Source organism: Molossus molossus, unplaced genomic scaffold (assembly GCF_014108415.1).
Source record: "Molossus molossus isolate mMolMol1 unplaced genomic scaffold, mMolMol1.p scaffold_m16_p_18, whole genome shotgun sequence".
Classification (NCBI taxonomy): domain Eukaryota; kingdom Metazoa; phylum Chordata; class Mammalia; order Chiroptera; family Molossidae; genus Molossus; species Molossus molossus.
This window is the reverse complement of record NW_023425353.1, coordinates 62036273-62053071: the sequence shown is the minus strand read 5'-3', so window position 1 is coordinate 62053071 and position 16799 is coordinate 62036273. Positions and strand designations below refer to the sequence as shown.

Here is a 16799-nt window from a genome sequence, read left to right as displayed (position 1 = left end):
CCACTTCCTGCTGCCTGCCCTTCCCACCACTTCCTGCTGCCTCCCCTCCCACCCCTTCCTGCTACCTTCCCCCTTCTTGCTACCTTCCCCCTCCCCTCCCCACCCCTTCCTGCTGCCTGCCCTTCCCACCACTTCCTGCTGCCTGCCCTTCCCACCACTTCCTGCTGCCTCCCCTCCCCACCCCTTCCTGCTACCTTCCCCCTTCTTGCTACCTTCCCCCTCCCCTCCCCACCCCTTCCTGCTGCCTGCCCTTCCCACCACTTCCTGCTGCCTTCCCTCCCACCCTCCTGTACCTCACCCTTCCTGCTGCCTGCCCTTCCACCACTTCCTGCTGCCTCCCCTCCCCACCCCTTCCTGCTGCCTGCCCTTCCCACCACTTCCTGCTGCCTCCCCTCCCCACCCCTTCCTGCTGCCTGCCCTTCCCACCCCTTCCTGCTGCCTGCCCTTCCCACCACTTCCTGCTGCCTCCCCTCCCCACCCCTTCCTGCTGCCTGCCCTTCCCACCACTTCCTGCTGCCTCCCCTCCCCACCCCTTCCTGCTGCCTGCCCTTCCCACCACTTCCTGCTGCCTCCCCTCCCCACCCCTTCCTGCTACCTTCCCCCTTCTTGCTACCTTCCCCCTCCCCTCCCCACCCCTTCCTGCTGCCTGCCCTTCCCACCCCTTCCTGCTGCCTCCCCTCCCCACCCCTTCCTGCTACCTTCCCCCTCCCCTCCCCACCCCTTCTTGCTACCTTCCCCCTCCCCTCCCCACCCCTTCCTGCTACCTTCCCCCTTCTTGCTACCTTCCCCCTCCCCTCCCCACCCCTTCCTGCTGCCTGCCCTTCCCACCCCTTCCTGCTGCCTCCCCTCCCCACCCCTTCCTGCTGCCTCCCCTCCCCACCCCTTCCTGCTACCTTCCCCCTCCCCTCCCCACCACTTCCTGCTGCCTTCCCCCTCCCCTCCCCACCCCTTCCTGCTGCCTGCCCTTCCCACCACTTCCTGCTGCCTCCCCTCCCCACCCCTTCCTGCTGCCTTCCCCCTCCCCTCCCCACCCCTTCCTGCTGCCTTCCCTCCCCACCCCTTCCTGCTGCCTTCCCCCTCCCCTCCCCACCCCTTCCTGCTGCCTTCCCCCTCCCCTCCCCACCCCTTCCTGCTACCTTCCCCCTCCCCTCCCCACCCCTTCCTGCTGCCTTCCCCCTCCCCTCCCCACCCCTTCCTGCTACCTTCCCCCTCCCCTCCCCACCCCTTCCTGCTGCCTTCCCCCTCCCCTCCCCACCCCTTTCTGCTGCCTTCCCCCTCCCCTCCCCACCCCTTCCTGCTGCCTTCCCCCTCCCCTCCCCACCCCTTTCTGCTGCCTTCCCCCTCCCCTCCCCACCCCTTTCTGCTGCCTTCCCCCTTCCCTCCCCACCCCTTCCTGCTGCCTGCCCTCCTCACCCCTTCCTGCTGCCTGCCCTCCCCACCCCTTCTCCCTTCCTGCATTTACCCAGCATCTAAGCAGCAGCTCCAGGGTCCCCAGCGGTGGGCACACGGGAGCTGAGGATCCTTACTTTCCAGTGGGGGAGACAGACAAGGAAACAATCCGTGATGGCGTGTTATGGGATCTGAGGCCTGTCAGGGATTCAGCTCATGGAGTGGCCCCACCCTGATGGTGGTCAGGGCGAGGCGGGGGATATGGGAAAAGAGGAGGGGCTGCCAGGCACAAAAGGACACGTATGGAATGACTCCCATGTTAGGCCCCTGGGAAGTCAAATTCACAGACACACAAGGTAGAATGGTGTTTGCCAGGGGCTGGGGCTGGGAGACAGGGTGTTACTGTTAATGGGTAGAGTTGCAGTTTGGGAAGATGGAAAGTTCTGGAGATGGGTGGATGGTGGAGGTGGTGGTTACCCAATAATGTAAGTGTAAATAATGCCCCTGAACTTTATACTGAAAAAGGGTTTTATGTTATGTGTATTTTACAATTAAAAAAATGAGTTGATGTAAAGAAAAGAATTAAATACAGATGATGTGGCCTAAAGCAAGGTGGTACGTGAAGCCCACGTTGGAAATCACTGTCCCCGCCTCGGCCAGTGTGGTTAGTTGGGTACAGTGTACTTGCATGCAGATCAGAAGCCTCCTTTGAACACTAAAGGTTTTCTGTTTTTGTTTTTTAAATTTTTTCCCTTTATTGATTTTAGAGAGAGGAAGGGAGAGGAAGAGATAGAAACATCAGTGAGAGAACACTGATTGGCCGCCTCCTTCATGCCCCTCACTGGGGACTGGGCTCACTCTGGCATGTGCTCTGACCAGAAATCGAACCAGCGACCTCTTGGTACATGGGTTGACCCTCAACCACTGAGCCACACTGGTCGGATTGTTTTTGTTTTTTAATTTAAATTTTCCATTTATGGCCCTGGACGGTTTGCTCAGTGGTTAAGAGTATTGGCCTGTGGACCAGTGAGTCTCAGGTTCGATTCCATTCAAGGGCACGTACCTCGGTTGTGGTTCATCCCCGGCCCTGGTCGGGTTCCTGTGGGAGGCAACCAGTCGATGTATCCCTCTCACATCGACGTTTCTCTCTTTCCCTCCCATTCTACCAATAAATGAAAAAAAAAAAAAATCCTCAAGTGAGGATTTAAAAAAAATTGTCATTTCTGGGCAAAAATGGATACACTCTGTGGTGGATAAGCAGGTAAAGAGAAGTGTGACGTTTGTGAAAACCCTTTCCGGTGCTGGTCTGTTTTCTCGCGTCACCCTAACACTGCGGTGCGGGCTGAGAGCAGGTTCATGGGAAACCAGCCCTGCCAGTGCGGGCCCACCAGCCCTCTGCCCGCCACCGCCGCTGAGCTCCCTGGGGCGCCCCTCACTGCCTCCCACTCAGCCCATCTCACCTCTGCCCAGCGGGCACTGCAAAGAACCCCACTCACTGGGAATTTTGCATCTGCCGGGCATTCGTTGGGAAAACGTGAGTCGTAGCTCAGTTGGTACCTGGATAAGGGACGTCTGGTGCCTCAGAGCAGAGCACACTCCAAAGCCAGGACGGCAGTGGGCACTGGGCACTGGATGGCACGCCCGCTCTCCCGGCTCGTTTGTCACGTGAAAACAGACGTAACACCCTCGCCACGGAAAACTCGAAAGTGCAGAGGAAAGAAAACCCATCACCACAAAGCACCAGTCACGGCGCCGCCCAGAACCAACCACAGCTCACATTCGGGTCAGTACCTTCCACAACTCATTTTAAAATGGGTTTCACAATAGTTTTATCACCTGGTTTGCAACTCAGTATACTGGGAACATTTTCTCTCTCACAACAGTTAAAATAGCTGGTATGGAATAAGCATAACTGATTAAACACTCTTGTTGGGGCAAATGAAATACAATTTTTTCCAGAGACTTTATTCCCTTTACAATGCCTTCTGAAGAAAGGGGTATTGTCTTTTATAGTTTTCTATAGAAAGTTGCCCTTCGATTTAGCTTTTTAGTTGCTTCTCTGTGCCCACTGAATCATCAATCGAGTAATCCATTTTATTGTTTGTTTCTCCCATTTGCCTCCTCTCTGCCTGGTGTCCCTGCCACATGGAACTCTTCTCTTCGGTCCTCCACCCTAGTATCTGCCCGGCCCTCTCATTTGCTCCCTAGACACACCGTCTGAACGGACTGTGAATGACTCTGCCTACTCAAAGCTTTATTCTCCGTTCCACATTACATTAGCTTTTAATAATCTGAAGATAAAATTCAACTCTTTAAAGGAAAATGTAAAGAAGCTCTTGGTAGAATTAGATGTATCAAGAAACATAGGACTTGGGTACCACGTAGATATGGCTGAGTTTTTCTTTTCTATCCTTACCCGAGGATATTTTTCCATCGTTTTGTTCAGATAGAGTGGGAGGGAGAGAGAGGAAGAGAGAAACATCGACGTGAAAGGGACACATCGAGTGGCTGCCACCCACGCACAACCAACCAGGGCTGGGGACAAACTGCAACCGAGGTACATGCCCTTAGCGGGAACCGAACCCGGGTCTCTCTGGACCGCAGGCTGATGCTCTACCCGCTGAGCCAAACCGGCCAGGGCTATGGCTGAGTTTTTCTAAAGGAAGTTTTACTGGAGAAGAAAGGGCAAGAGGTAGGTGCAGGCAACTCTCGGTGATGCTTTGCTTTATTGTGCTTCACAGATAGTGTGTTTTTAGGTTTTTAACACAATAATAACAAGACCCTCCACCCATGTCTGGCCTGTGTGACTCAGTGGTCCAGCATCGACCCAGGCACCAAGAGGTCACTGGTTCGATTCCCGGTCAGGACACATGCCCAGGTTGTGGGCCTGATCCCCAGTGAGGGGCGTGCAGGAGGCGGCCAATCGATGTTCTCTCTCATTGATATTTCTATCCCTTTCTCCCTCTCCCTTTCTTTCTCTCTAAAATCAATAAAGGAAAAATAAAAAATAATTTAAAAAAAAGACCCTCCACCCACAAAGAGTACGACTTGCCGAGGCTCAAGTGATAGTTGGTGCTTTTTAGAAAACAAAAAAAAATTTTTAAATTAAGGTATGTCCATTGTTTTAGACATAAAGCTATAGCACATGCAATAGGCTACAGTATAGTGTAAACATGACTTTTATATGCACTGGGAAACCAAACAATTCATGTGACTCGCTTTATTTTGATCTTCGCTTGACTGCGGTGGTCTGGAACCAAACCTGCAATACCTCTGAGGCATGTTAGGGACCATGATGGAAATCTATTTGCCACTCAAGGCAACTAACAAATGACCATCTCCCAGGATATTGAAGGGGCAGTCTTTACAGGTCATGAAATTTGCATGACAAACGTTGCACGAAAATGCCGATGAATACTAATTCTGTGCAGCAAGGCAGATGGCAGCCAGCATCAAGGTGGTGCATGCCGATGGCGTTCGTTCTGGAGTGCCGGAAGCTGCGAGGCGCTCATCCATCACGTGGCCATCTGGAAGGCAGGGGCATTTGGTCATTAAAGGAAATCCCTCCGGCAGTAGGTCCTGCTGCCCACACACATGGCACATCGACATGAGCCAGAAATCAGTTGGGGCCCAACATTTGATGCGTGCAGGGTGCTTAGGGGATCAACAGTACTGTCTGCATGAATTCAGACTCCTGAAAAACAGCTTTCAACAAAAGTTGCCACAGGCCGACTGTGAACTGGCTCTTCCCTGGACATGTGCTCTCAAACCTGTTCACCTACCCCAGCTGGTGACCCCTTCAATCAATTGCAGGGGTGCAGCAGAACTTAGCTTTTGATGATCAGGACACAGCATGTTTTGGATCCCAAATTGCAGGGAGAAAATATGGTTCCCACCCATCCATTCAACTCACATTTTCAGTGGCCTGTCCCGGGCCTGACACTCGGGATGTAAATGGGAAAGACACAGTCCCCACCTGGGTCGGGGGTCCCACCTGGGTTGGGGGTCCCATCTTGTTCTCAAGAGAAGCAACTGCTTTCGCCTACTTCCTGGACTGGAGCATTTTCACTTTCTAATATCTGGGGGGTCAGAACCACAGAGGCTCTGAACTTGGTGGACCTAGAAGTCTGGCTCAGGATGGGGAGAGAACCTCTCTTCTTGTCATCACTCTCCTCAAGTCACTAAAAATCAACAAGGTGAAAGGGTTCTCAGACCAATCACCAGGGGTGTCTGTGCAGGGCCCTTTCATGACCCCAAAGTTCCTAAGGAACGAGAGACAGTGGGCCCAGCCTCAGGTGTAATTTAAGGGCATTGACTGGAGTTGGGTGCCCCCACCCTGCTGCTGGGGTGGGTACTAACTGAGCAGCCCCCTGGAGCTTGGTGCTTTTTTGTTTTTTGGTACGTGCCCCTAGCGGGAACCGAACCTGGGACTCTCTAGTCTGCAGGCCGACGCTCCAACCGCTGAGCCAAACCGGCCAGGGCTGGAGCTTGGTGTTTTAAGAGGCCGAACCTTTTTCTTGTTTATTTTCCTCAACAGACATTCATCCTATAAAATAGCAAAGAGACTTGAAATAACTCTCCATCCAAAAGGCAGCTCCGCTAGTGACACTGAGGGCGTAAATATCAAGGATGCCAAGGTGACTATGCCATCTGGGTCCTTGATGCATTTGCAAGCAGAACTGTGCCAACCACAGGTAAGACAAGGGACCCCTTTGGCTAGGTGCACACAGGTGACAACTGAAAGGGCAGCACACTCACCACATCCCGGGAGAAACGTCTGAGGGAAGCAGCGCAGCCCGCCGCGCCAGCACTTGCACACGGAGCACTTTCGGGGCAGCCAGGTGTCGTGGGGCACTGACCCACAGTTCCTGAGAACAAGGGTAAGCAGGTGCACACCCATTTAAAGTCCCCGCTTCTCCTTCCCTCTCCTCCCCACTGCACCCCCTTTGAATGGCTTACTCTTTGCGCCTGTCATGTTCACAGTTCCGTCCATAGAAGGAGGGGGGGCAGGCACAAAAGGACCCCAGCATGCAGGTTCCCCCATTCAGACAGCAGGTTTTGTTGAGCTCCTTACCTGAAAAGTGAGAGGTGGCTGAGAGGGTGGAGGGATTGAAAAGCTGAGTTCCTGTTAGCAAAGGTTAGTACAGAGCCAAGGACGTAGTCTTCCCAAAGTGTCAGTGGATGTCTAAACATTGCAAACCTCACAGAGTACGACTCTGGTTTTTAGTGTTCCTTTTGCTACCCATGCCTCTGAGCAGAGAACAGTTTTTCACAAAGGCCAGTGGTGGCTCCCAGAGTCCCCAGCGTGAAGTAGAATCAGGTGAAGGCAACTCCAGGGACGTGAAGTACACAATGCCTGTCTCGCCTCTATAATGAAAACCTGTCCAACCATCTGCCCAACTCCAGAAGCAGGTTCCCACTCTCGGGTGAAAGAGGATCAAGATAGGACACACGTGGAGGACCAGGACAGTGGTATCACCCACAGTGCAGATCTAAGGCAGGTGGGTCTTACTGGCCTGGATTCTCATGGGTGGCACAAACTGGAAAGGCTGCCGACGAACTGTAGGCTCCTTCTGGGGCCAAAGGCTGTCATCTCGGAAGGCCAGGTCTCCCTGTGACGGACGTGCAAGTTCATGGTGGCCCAGCCCTTAATGACAAAAATCAACTCGTGGAGTGTGTGTTTCAGGCCACATAAAAATTGCTAGTGATCCAAAAAACCAAAAGGCTCTTACCAGCAACTAATTCCAGTTCAAATGCTTTAGAAATGGCCACGATCAAAATCACCCTTGGAAGAGGAAATCAGACGTTGTTAGCAAAGCAAATAAAACCTTCCGAGTTAACACCTGGGTGTTCCCATCACAAGGACAAGATGGGTTCATACCTGGAAGAGAAGCACTCCATCTTCGCGGGGCCCATAGTTCCTAACAATTCAGGGGCACAATGTTAGCGGGGCTTTAATTCAGTCATTGCCAAAACACCCAAAGGAAAATACTGATGCCCTGACATGGAAATGGGAATTGAAAAAGAAAAATATGCCCTGGCCGGTTTGGCTCAGCGTTGGCCTGCGGTCCTGAGAGACCCGGGTTCGGTTTCCGCTAAGGGCATGTACCTCGGTTGCAGTTTGTCCCCGGCCCTGGTTGGTCGTGCGGGTGGCAGCCACTCGATGTGTCCCTCTCACATCGATGTTTCTCTCTCTCTCTCTCTCTCTCTCTCTCCCTCTCCCTCTCCCTCTCTCTCCCTCCCATTCTATCTGTACAAAAAATGGAAAAATGTCCTCAGGTGAGGATGAAAAAAAAAAGAAAAAGAAAAATATCCCAAATGAGGAATAAGCATTTCCCAGGTTTTAGGGGAAGCGGGAACCAGGAAGGGGGGTGGGGTGCGCTCATCATAACCTTGTGTCCCATTCCTTAGCCAGGGACTCAGCTTCCCCAAGTTCCTTCCTCCCCTCAGGTGGGGACCTCCAGGTGACAGGGCTTAGGCGGCTGTGGAGGTGAGAGGCGGAGAAGCCACCAACCAGAGTGGAAAAGGCTGAGTTTTGTAAAACTGTGGTTAACCAGGCCTAATGGGTCCAACATTAGTTTCGGGCTAAAAGCATCAGACTTACTTAAAAAAAAAAAAAGAAGTAAATTAATTATACTATCCAGTTTGTGAGTCCAGGTTGGAGCTGGTGGAAAGTAATTGCTTTAATCAGGAAATTCTAAACACCACGGAGGGGGCTCCCAAGGCGTTTGATATTTTATTGCCAAATTTTACTCTTGAAATTTGCTTTCTTCTTTGTTTTCCGAGAAAGGTGTGTTGAGCCCCGCGCTCGGCCCTGGGCTCACTCGGGCGGGGAGCGAGCTGTGTGGGCGGCTGGGCTAAGGGCTGGGCGGCCCACAGTGGGGCTGGAAGTTCAGGGTCAGGAGGTCGCCGAGGGGCTCCTGGCCCCGGTGACAGGCGAATTCCAGGACTGGGAGCGCAAGTGGCGGCGGGAACGAAGCGAGGGCAGGTGCGCTCCCGGCGGACCGCGGGCCGGGGCGCTCCCCCTGGGGTCTGCAGTCGGGGTGCCAGGCCTGCCCCAGGAAAACGTTCTGGAAACTTGGCAGTCCGGCCTGGGAGGCCTTTCAGCTCGGCCCCTGGCTTTTGCTGGGATTTATCAGCCTCCCAGAGCCCACCGTGCGGCCCCTTGCAGCCCCCGCTTCCGCGACACCAGAACGAACCCCAATGCGCAGGGGTCCCGCGGTACCCCCAACGAGTGTATCTGGGGGTCACCCCGCAGCTGGCGGGACGCCCACGCCCGACGCAGTGCTCGATATTTAAGTCGTTACTAAATACATCCAGCTAAAGTCAAAGCCTGGCGCTGCCCTCACGCTGCCAGCCGCACAAGGGGGACGCTGTTGTCAGTCCCCCCACGTTCCCCGATTCACGGGGGCGGGGGGAGCCGCAGCGCCAGGCCAGTCCCGCGACAGCGTCTGCCGCGTCACCGCGCTAGGGCCGGCTCTTCGCTTCTCCACCTGCATCTCGGGGGAGGCAAAATTACTCTTACGGGGGGCGGGGCCCCAGGAGAGCAATGCGCGGACGCAGCCCGTTGGCCCGTCGCTAGCAGCTTGTTCAACGGCGCGGCCGGGGCATTCGGTTCCCTCCGCGCTTGAACTCGCCTTGAGCTCCCCGCGTGGCCTCTCGGCTCCAGATGGCGAGCCGACAGTCCCGAGGGACGGGGACTTGGCCCCAGGCTCTGGAAGCCGGATTGGGGGTGGGGGTGGGGGCGGTGCATAGGAGGCTACCCACCACACAAACCCAGGACCCGCAGGGAGGCTTAAAGAAAACAGAGGAAATTCTTGGGGGAGCGGTGAGGCCTCAAAACCCACGTGGAAGCCTGGGCAGGAGGAGTGTCACTTCGTGGACGAGCCCACTCGTGCCATTTGTGCGTTGCAGTGTCTTCTCCACGGAGGCCTGCGGCCAAACTCGCAGCACCGGCACCTCCTTATCCAAAAAGTTGTGGAACTTTTAGAACGCGAACTAGGACCCCTGGCAAAGGCCTCCCCATTTTCAGAGGAAGGAACCGAGACCCCGAGTCTGGTGATGGGTGAGTTCAGCCCACAAGGCCAGGCTGCCGGCCTTCCTCCACACCAGATCCCTTATCTGAGGACAGAACTCACAGACAAGACCTGCAGGGGCGGAGAAAGTCAAGTGTATGCAGGGTGGACAGAACCTGGGCCAGGTTTCGGGATCGGGGGCGGTAGTGTTTGAGGGGCCAGGTATTCGCCATTGGGCTGGGGACCCACAGGCTGTTCACTGAACAGGTATCGGATGCCTTTACTTTGTTGCCTGTCAAGGGCTGGGCTCTGGGGACACAGTTGTGAGAAGTGACCCCATCGTGCGTGTGGTGGGGGAGAAAGAAGGACGATAATCAAAGACTGCAACTGTGGTAGCTGCTAAAACTTGCTTCTGCCGCTGAGTGGGGGAATTGACTGGTGACTCTGGAAGGGCCACTGGATACCTCAGCTCGGCCACTGCTGGAACCGACAGAGGCCACCTATCCTCCAGCCAGTGAGCTCTGTGTGTTGGAGACCCACGAACACCACACCTGGGGCTAGGACGCACTGTGGAACGGGGGTTCCCCAGTCCCTGGCAGCCCCCTCCTCCCTTAGGGGCACTGAAGAGTGAAAGTGAAAAACAGATGCTCTTGGCCTCGGGACCTTTTCCTATCGCTCTCCGAAGTGTTGTGCATTAAAAACTGGGCCAGAGAGAAAGAATTGTGTTTTTAAAATCACACAAATAAGCATTTGACCTAAAACCATCCAACCAACCATGAACAGTCAAACCAAAAAACATCATAGTCAAAAGACCGACTTCCAGAATCTTGTCTGAAATTCAAGGAAGAAAGCACATTTGGAAATGGGATAGATGTTAGCTTGGTCACGAACATACACAGCTAAGTCCCAACTAAAGAGTTAACCACAGGACAACCATTCCTGCCATACACTGACCGGGTTTTTAGGTAAAAGGCCACTTTTATCATAGAACTCCAGGGACGCATTGTGTCTTACCTGTCATTGTTCCCGGAGCATCCAGGCTGGCCGGGCTGGGGAATCCCTCCAGCTGAGGGTGGCAAGGCCTCTAATCCCACCAACCTCAGCACCCAATAGCTAGAGATAAAACCTCGCCCATTCATTAACAAGTTAATGGCTTTCTGTTCTCGCCAATGAACTTAAATAGCGACTGGAAACCTGGTCTGCATTTGCCACAAATATCTGTGTGGGGTTTAGAAGAATGGATTCTTGCTCTCACAAATTTGCAATCTCAGTGGGGAACACAAGTTCTATCCAGTCACTTAAAAGCTATATTGTTATATAAACTGGGTAGGAAGGAAGAGAAGGGTTTAGGAGAGGACTCCATCTGTGTGTGGGGGCGGGGTGGGGTGGGGAGTGGGGGTGTATTATATGAATTCCTCTATAGACACAAATTATTTAATTATGAATGGACACTTGGCATGTTTCTGCATTTTGCAGTGAACTCCCGTGGATCTGCATCCTGATGGAGGTTTCAGAGTATATCCAGCTGGTAAATTTCTAGCGCTGGAATTGCTTGGTTAAAAGGTGAACCTTTCTAAGTTAATTTTCCAAGAAGGCTGCATTGGTCTCCTTTCCTCCTCTTTCTTCCCTCCCCCACACATCCCCCATATCCTTACCCACTGGCTGCACCGCCTCTTAATTTTTGCTACTTCTGTCTGTGAAAAACGTATTCCATTGTTGTTTGAATTTGCATTTTTTCCCTATATTTTATGGGATGCTGATGCTGTCGACCCTTGAACAACATGGATTGGAACTGCACAGGTCCACTTGTATGTGGGTTTTTCTCAGTAAATTCTGCAATGTATTTTCTCTTTCTTACGATTTTCTTAATTACATTTTCTTTTCTCTAGCTTATTTTATTGTAAGAATCGACTATATAACATACACAATATGTGTTAATGGGCTGATTTTGCGATTGGTAAGTTCCGGTCAATAGTTGGCTACTGATAGTTAAGTTTTTGTGGAGTTGAAGGTTGTATGTAGATTTTCAACTGGGCTTGAAGGTCAATGCCCCCAACCCCTTTGTTGTTCAAGGGTCAACTGTATTTCTTTTTTGATGACTTGGCAGGTAGTTCTTAGAGGGAACTTGGCTTCTTTTGGGGACTCCGCCCAGAGGCCATGTCCTCTGGGAAGCCCTTCCTGACACCGGCCTCCCTTCCCGGGTTCCGAGGCTCTGCTGCCCCATCCCGGCGCCGTGGCCAGAACTGACCTCATCTGGTCAGCACTGGCTTGTAAACTGCTTGTTTTCTGGCGTTTCACCAACCCTACCCCCTGCCCTTTAGCCCCCGGACCTGGTGGCCCAGAGACCTGGTCTTCCGGAAACCTCAGCTTCCTCGGGCGCCAGTGCAGCGTCTGGCTGTGCTGGCTTCCTCGTGCTGAGCCAGTCCGACTGGTGGCGATGGCTTCTAAAGGGGGGGAGGGGTGGGCGAGGGCTAGGCCTTGGAAAACAACTCTTTCCTATTCTGAGCCAGGAAATACAACAAAGAAGGAAAGAGAAACAAATTCCAAGAATTCCAAGCGATGGCCAATTCAGGGCAGCTTGTTCAAGAGAGTTTACTGTGTATACAAGACAAGATCATCTTGATGTAATCATGGGAAATCATGTTAGGGTGGGACAAGTCTGATTTAGACTTTTAGACATGGCTATGGTCTAGAATTCTTTCTCACCAAAATGTGTCTCCTTCCAGCCAAATTCCACAAATATTGACTCGCCAGCTATTCTGTGCTGAGCCCAGTGAGGAGCCGGAGCTCTCCAAGACGGCTCTCCCCCCCATCCCCCCGTAAGATAAGCCCAGTAATCTGTGCCAAGTGCCATTTTAGTGATATCAAAAAACTGCTAATTGGGAGAGGGCAGTCACTTCCTGATTCCCAGGCCAATGGCCCCACCAGACAGATGGATGGGCAGACAGACTCCCAGGAGTGAGACCTGGGAAGGCTAGCTGGGGTCCTGCTTGGTTTCACAAGACCCGCAGAATCTCGTTTAAAGTACTTCCTAAGTGGATTTTGTATTTGTTTACATCCAGGCATTCTTCACAGCTCTTAAGGGGTTTTGAAATGGATTAAATGCAAGTGGAGGGAGGCGGGAGTGCAAAACCCAGCCCGTGTCAGAAATGAATCAGATGCTGGTGAGCCGATTTCCTGTATGCAAATGTCCCAGGCGCTTTGAAGTGGGCCCCGTCGGGAAGCTCAGTTGAGCCTGGCCCGACTTCTGACCTATGGGAACTGAGATAATAAATGCTGTTGTATTAAGCCACTAAGTTTGTGAGAATTTGTTACACAGCAATATAAAATGAATACAAATACTTTAAAACTTTTTTATTGAAGTATATTGTGCATTCATAAAAGTGTACAGATAATAAGGCTTACAATTAATAAATTATTCCAAAGTGAGTACCATGGAACTACTCAGGTCAAGAAGATTATTAGCCCTGACCAGTTTGGCTCAGCGGTTAGAGCATCGGCCTGCGGTCCAGAGAGACCCGAGTTCGGTTCCCGTTAAGGGAGCATACCTTGGTTGCAATTTGTCCCCGGCCCTGGTGGGTCGTGCGGGTGGCAGCCACTCGATGTGTCCCTTTCACATTGGTGTTTCTCTCTCTCTCTCCCTTCCACTCTATCTGAACAAAAAATGGAAAATGTCCTCGGGTGAGGATTAAAAAAAAAAAAAAAAAAAAGATTATTACTGGAACTCCAGAAATCCACCCTGGGCTTCTTCACAATCACCACCCTCTCTGTCTTCCCCAAAGCTACCACTTTTCTGATTTCTAATTCCACAGATTGATTTTTCTGTGGTTCTGAAACTTTATATAAGTCTACTTCTTTCTGCTCAACTTCATGTTGGTAAGAGTCATCCATAATGTTTAAAGAAGTTTGCTCATATTCATTGCTGTATCATATTCCAAGGCATTGAATCTATACAAGGTTCAGCACCACTTATTAAATTAATTAATTAATTAATTAATTTTAAAAATCCTTGCCTGAGGATATTTTTCCACTTATCTTCAGATAGAATGGGAGGGAAGGAGGGAGGGGGAGAGAGAGAGAGAGAGAGAGAGAGAGAGAGAGAGAGAGAGAGAAACATCCATGTGAGAGAGCCACATTGATTGGTTGCCTCCCACATGACCCTGACCAGGGCTGGCAACCAAACCACAACTGTGGTATGTACCTTTGACTGGAATCAAACCCATGACTCTCTGGGCCGACGCTCTAATTGCTGAGCCAAATCGGCCAGGGCTATTTTAATTTATTTTTAATTATAGTTGATATACAATATTATATTAACGTCAGGTGTACAACATAGTGATTCAACATTTATATATCTAACCAAGTTATCACAATAGGTCTAGTAGCCATCTGTCACCTTACATAGTATGATATTCAGCACCATTTAGTGAAAAAAAATCATTCTTACATTACTGCTCTGCAATACCATTTCATCAGGAATCAGTTGATTGTGCATTTGTGAGCTTGTTTTCTATGCCTTATTCTGTTTGGTTGGTTTACCCGTGCCAACTCCATTCTGTCTTCATTACTGTAACTTGATAATAGTCCTTGATATTTGGCATAGCAAGTACTCCTGTACTTCATAGTCAAAATTATTTTTTACATTTCCATATAATTTTTCTTTTTTTCATCTTCACCTGAGGACATTTTTCCATTTTTTGTTCAGATAGAGTGGGAGAGAGAGAGGAAGAGAGAGAGAGAGAGAAACATCAACGTGAAAGGGACACATCAAGTGGCTGTCTCCCACATGACCCCAACCAGGGCCGGGGACAAACTGCAACTGAGGCATGTGCCCTTGGCGGAAACCGAACCCGGGTCTCTCTGGACCGCAGGCCAACGCTCTAACCGCTGAGCCAACTGCAGGCCAGGGCTCCATATAATTTTTAAATATGTTTCTAAATTCTCACAGAATCTGTTGGGGTTTTGACCAGTGCACTGACTTGTTGGAGGGGGATTGGAATTAATATTTATATCTTATTGAATCCAGTCCATGAAGATTTGTTCAGGTGTTGTTTAATTTCTTTCAACAATTATTACAGTTTTCTATATAGAGGTTTGCACAGTTTAGTTAGATGATTCCTAAATATTTGTTTTGTTTTAATATTAATGGAAATGGGTTCAGCCAGTGTGGCTCAGTGGTTGAGCACCGACCCATGCACCTATAGGTCGCCGGTTCGATTCCTGGTCAGGGCACATGCCCAGGTTGTGGGCTGAATCCCCAGTGGGGGGCATGCAGGAGGCGACCAGTCAATGTTCTCTCTCATCGATGTTTCTATCTCTATCTCCCTCTCACTTCCTCTCTCTGAAATCAATAAAGAAAAAAAATTTAAAAAAAATTAATGGAAATGGTATCTTTTACTTCTATTTTTGTGGTTGCAGATATTTATGTCGACCTTGTATCTAACTGACCTTGTGAAATTTACGTATTCGGTTAGTTTGCTAGGGCTGCCATAACAAATACCACAGACTGAGTGGCTTAAACAACAGAAATTTCTTTTCTCACAGTTCTGGAGGCTAGAAGTCCAAGATGAAGTTGTCTGCAGGTTTGGTTTTTTCTGAGGCCTCTCTCCTTGGCTTGCAGAGGACCACCTGCTCCCTGTGTCCTTACATGGTCTTTCCTCTGTGTGTGCCTGTCTCTGTCCTAATCTTTTCTTCTTATAAGAATGCCAGCCCTGGCCGGTTTGACTCAGCTATTAGAGCATCGGCCTGTGGGCTGCTGAGTCCTGGGTTCGGTTCCTGCTGGGGGCACATACCTTGGTTGCAGTTTGTCCCCACCCCGGTTGTTTGGGGTCATGTGGGTGGCAACCACTAGGTGTGTCTCTCTCACATTGATGTTCCCCTCTCTCTCTCTCCCACCCCCTCCTGCTCTATCTGAAGATAAATGCAAAAGTGTCCTTGGTTGAGGATAAAAAAAAAAAGAATGCCAGTCATACTGAATTAGAGTCTATCCATATAACCTCATTTTATCTTAATTACCTCTTTAAAGGCCCTATCTCCAACAGTTATTTCTGAGGTTCTGGAGGTTAAGACTTCAACATATATATTTTTGGGGTGATCAAATTCAGCCTATAAAATTTATCAAGACCCATAGTTTATCTGTAGATTCCTTTGGATTATCAACATAAAGAATGCTATTACCAGTAAATAATTATATTGATTATATATAATATTCTATATTCTATATCCTATTTATTATCTGACTGTTTATTAAGTGACATGAAATTTACATAGCATAAAACCAAACGCTGTAAAGTGAACATTTCAGTGGCACTTAGTCCATTCACATTGTGCAACTGCTGCCTCTGTCTAATCCCAGAATATTTAAACCACCCCCAGTGAAACCCCACACACGTTGAACAATTGCTCTCTGGTGGTTTGGGTGGAGGGTTTCTAAATAACAAATAGGACATCTAGTTACATTTAAATTTCAAAAAAACAACAAATTTTTGTTTTTGGTATGTGCCCCTAGCAGGAACCAAACCTGGGACTTCCTGGTCCAAAGACCAACACTCCAACTGAGCCAAACCAGCCAGGGATAAACAATACATTTTTTTTTTTTTTGGTATAAATATGACTTATGCACTACTTGAGACATAGTTATATAAAATTATTTGTTGTTTATCTGAAATTCAAATATACTTGAAAGCATTTTTTAAAAAAAAAATCCTCAACTGTGGATATTTTTCCATTAATTTTTAGATACAATGAAAAGGAAGAGGTAGGGGAGAGAAACAGCGATGTGAGAGAGTCACATCAATTGGTTGCCTTCAGCACGACCTTGACCTGACCCTTTGGTCTGCAGGCCGATGCTCTAACTGCTGAGCCAGACTGCCCAGGGCCTGAAAGCATTTTTATTTGCTAAATTTCTCAGTCCTATTTGGGTGCACATTACAGTAAAAGGAGCCCGGGGTTTACAACGGCCCTGCTTCTCCCTTACTAACATCATCAAGGCATCCCATTGCATTTTGAATTTTGAATACATTTGTGGGGAAAATTATTTTTCCACTTAAATATGAGTAAGCTTTTTTTTTTTTTTATCCTCACCCGAGGATATTTTTTTGATATTTTGTTCAGTTAGAGTGGAAGGGAGAGAGAGAGAAACATTGATGTGAAAGGGACACATTGAGTGGTTGCCACCCACATGACCCAACCAGGACTGGGGACAAACTGCAACCGAGGTATGTGCCCGTAGCAGGAACTGAACATGGGTCTCTCTGGACCGCAGGCCGACGCTCTAATCACTGAGCCAAACCGGCCAGGGCTGAGTAAGCTTTTAAATATTTAGCTCTCATAAATTGAAATAGTATTTAAGTAGTATTTGAACTGAAACTACTTTTTTCATTTAAATTCTTTGGT

General features: G+C 49.9%; 1 protein-coding gene across 1 annotated transcript; it reads right to left on the bottom strand.

Moving 5' to 3' along the window:
* Positions 1-4806: 4806 nt before the first annotated feature.
* On the bottom strand, positions 4807-7290 carry TDGF1 (teratocarcinoma-derived growth factor 1). Its single transcript, XM_036266309.1, has 6 exons — positions 7271-7290; positions 7122-7174; positions 6902-7036; positions 6349-6463; positions 6148-6257; positions 4807-4916 (listed from the first exon to the last, which is right to left on the bottom strand). Exons 1-6 carry the CDS (start codon positions 7288-7290, stop codon positions 4807-4809), a joined length of 543 nt encoding a protein of 180 aa, XP_036122202.1.
* Between the last annotated feature and the right edge of the window lie 9509 nt (positions 7291-16799).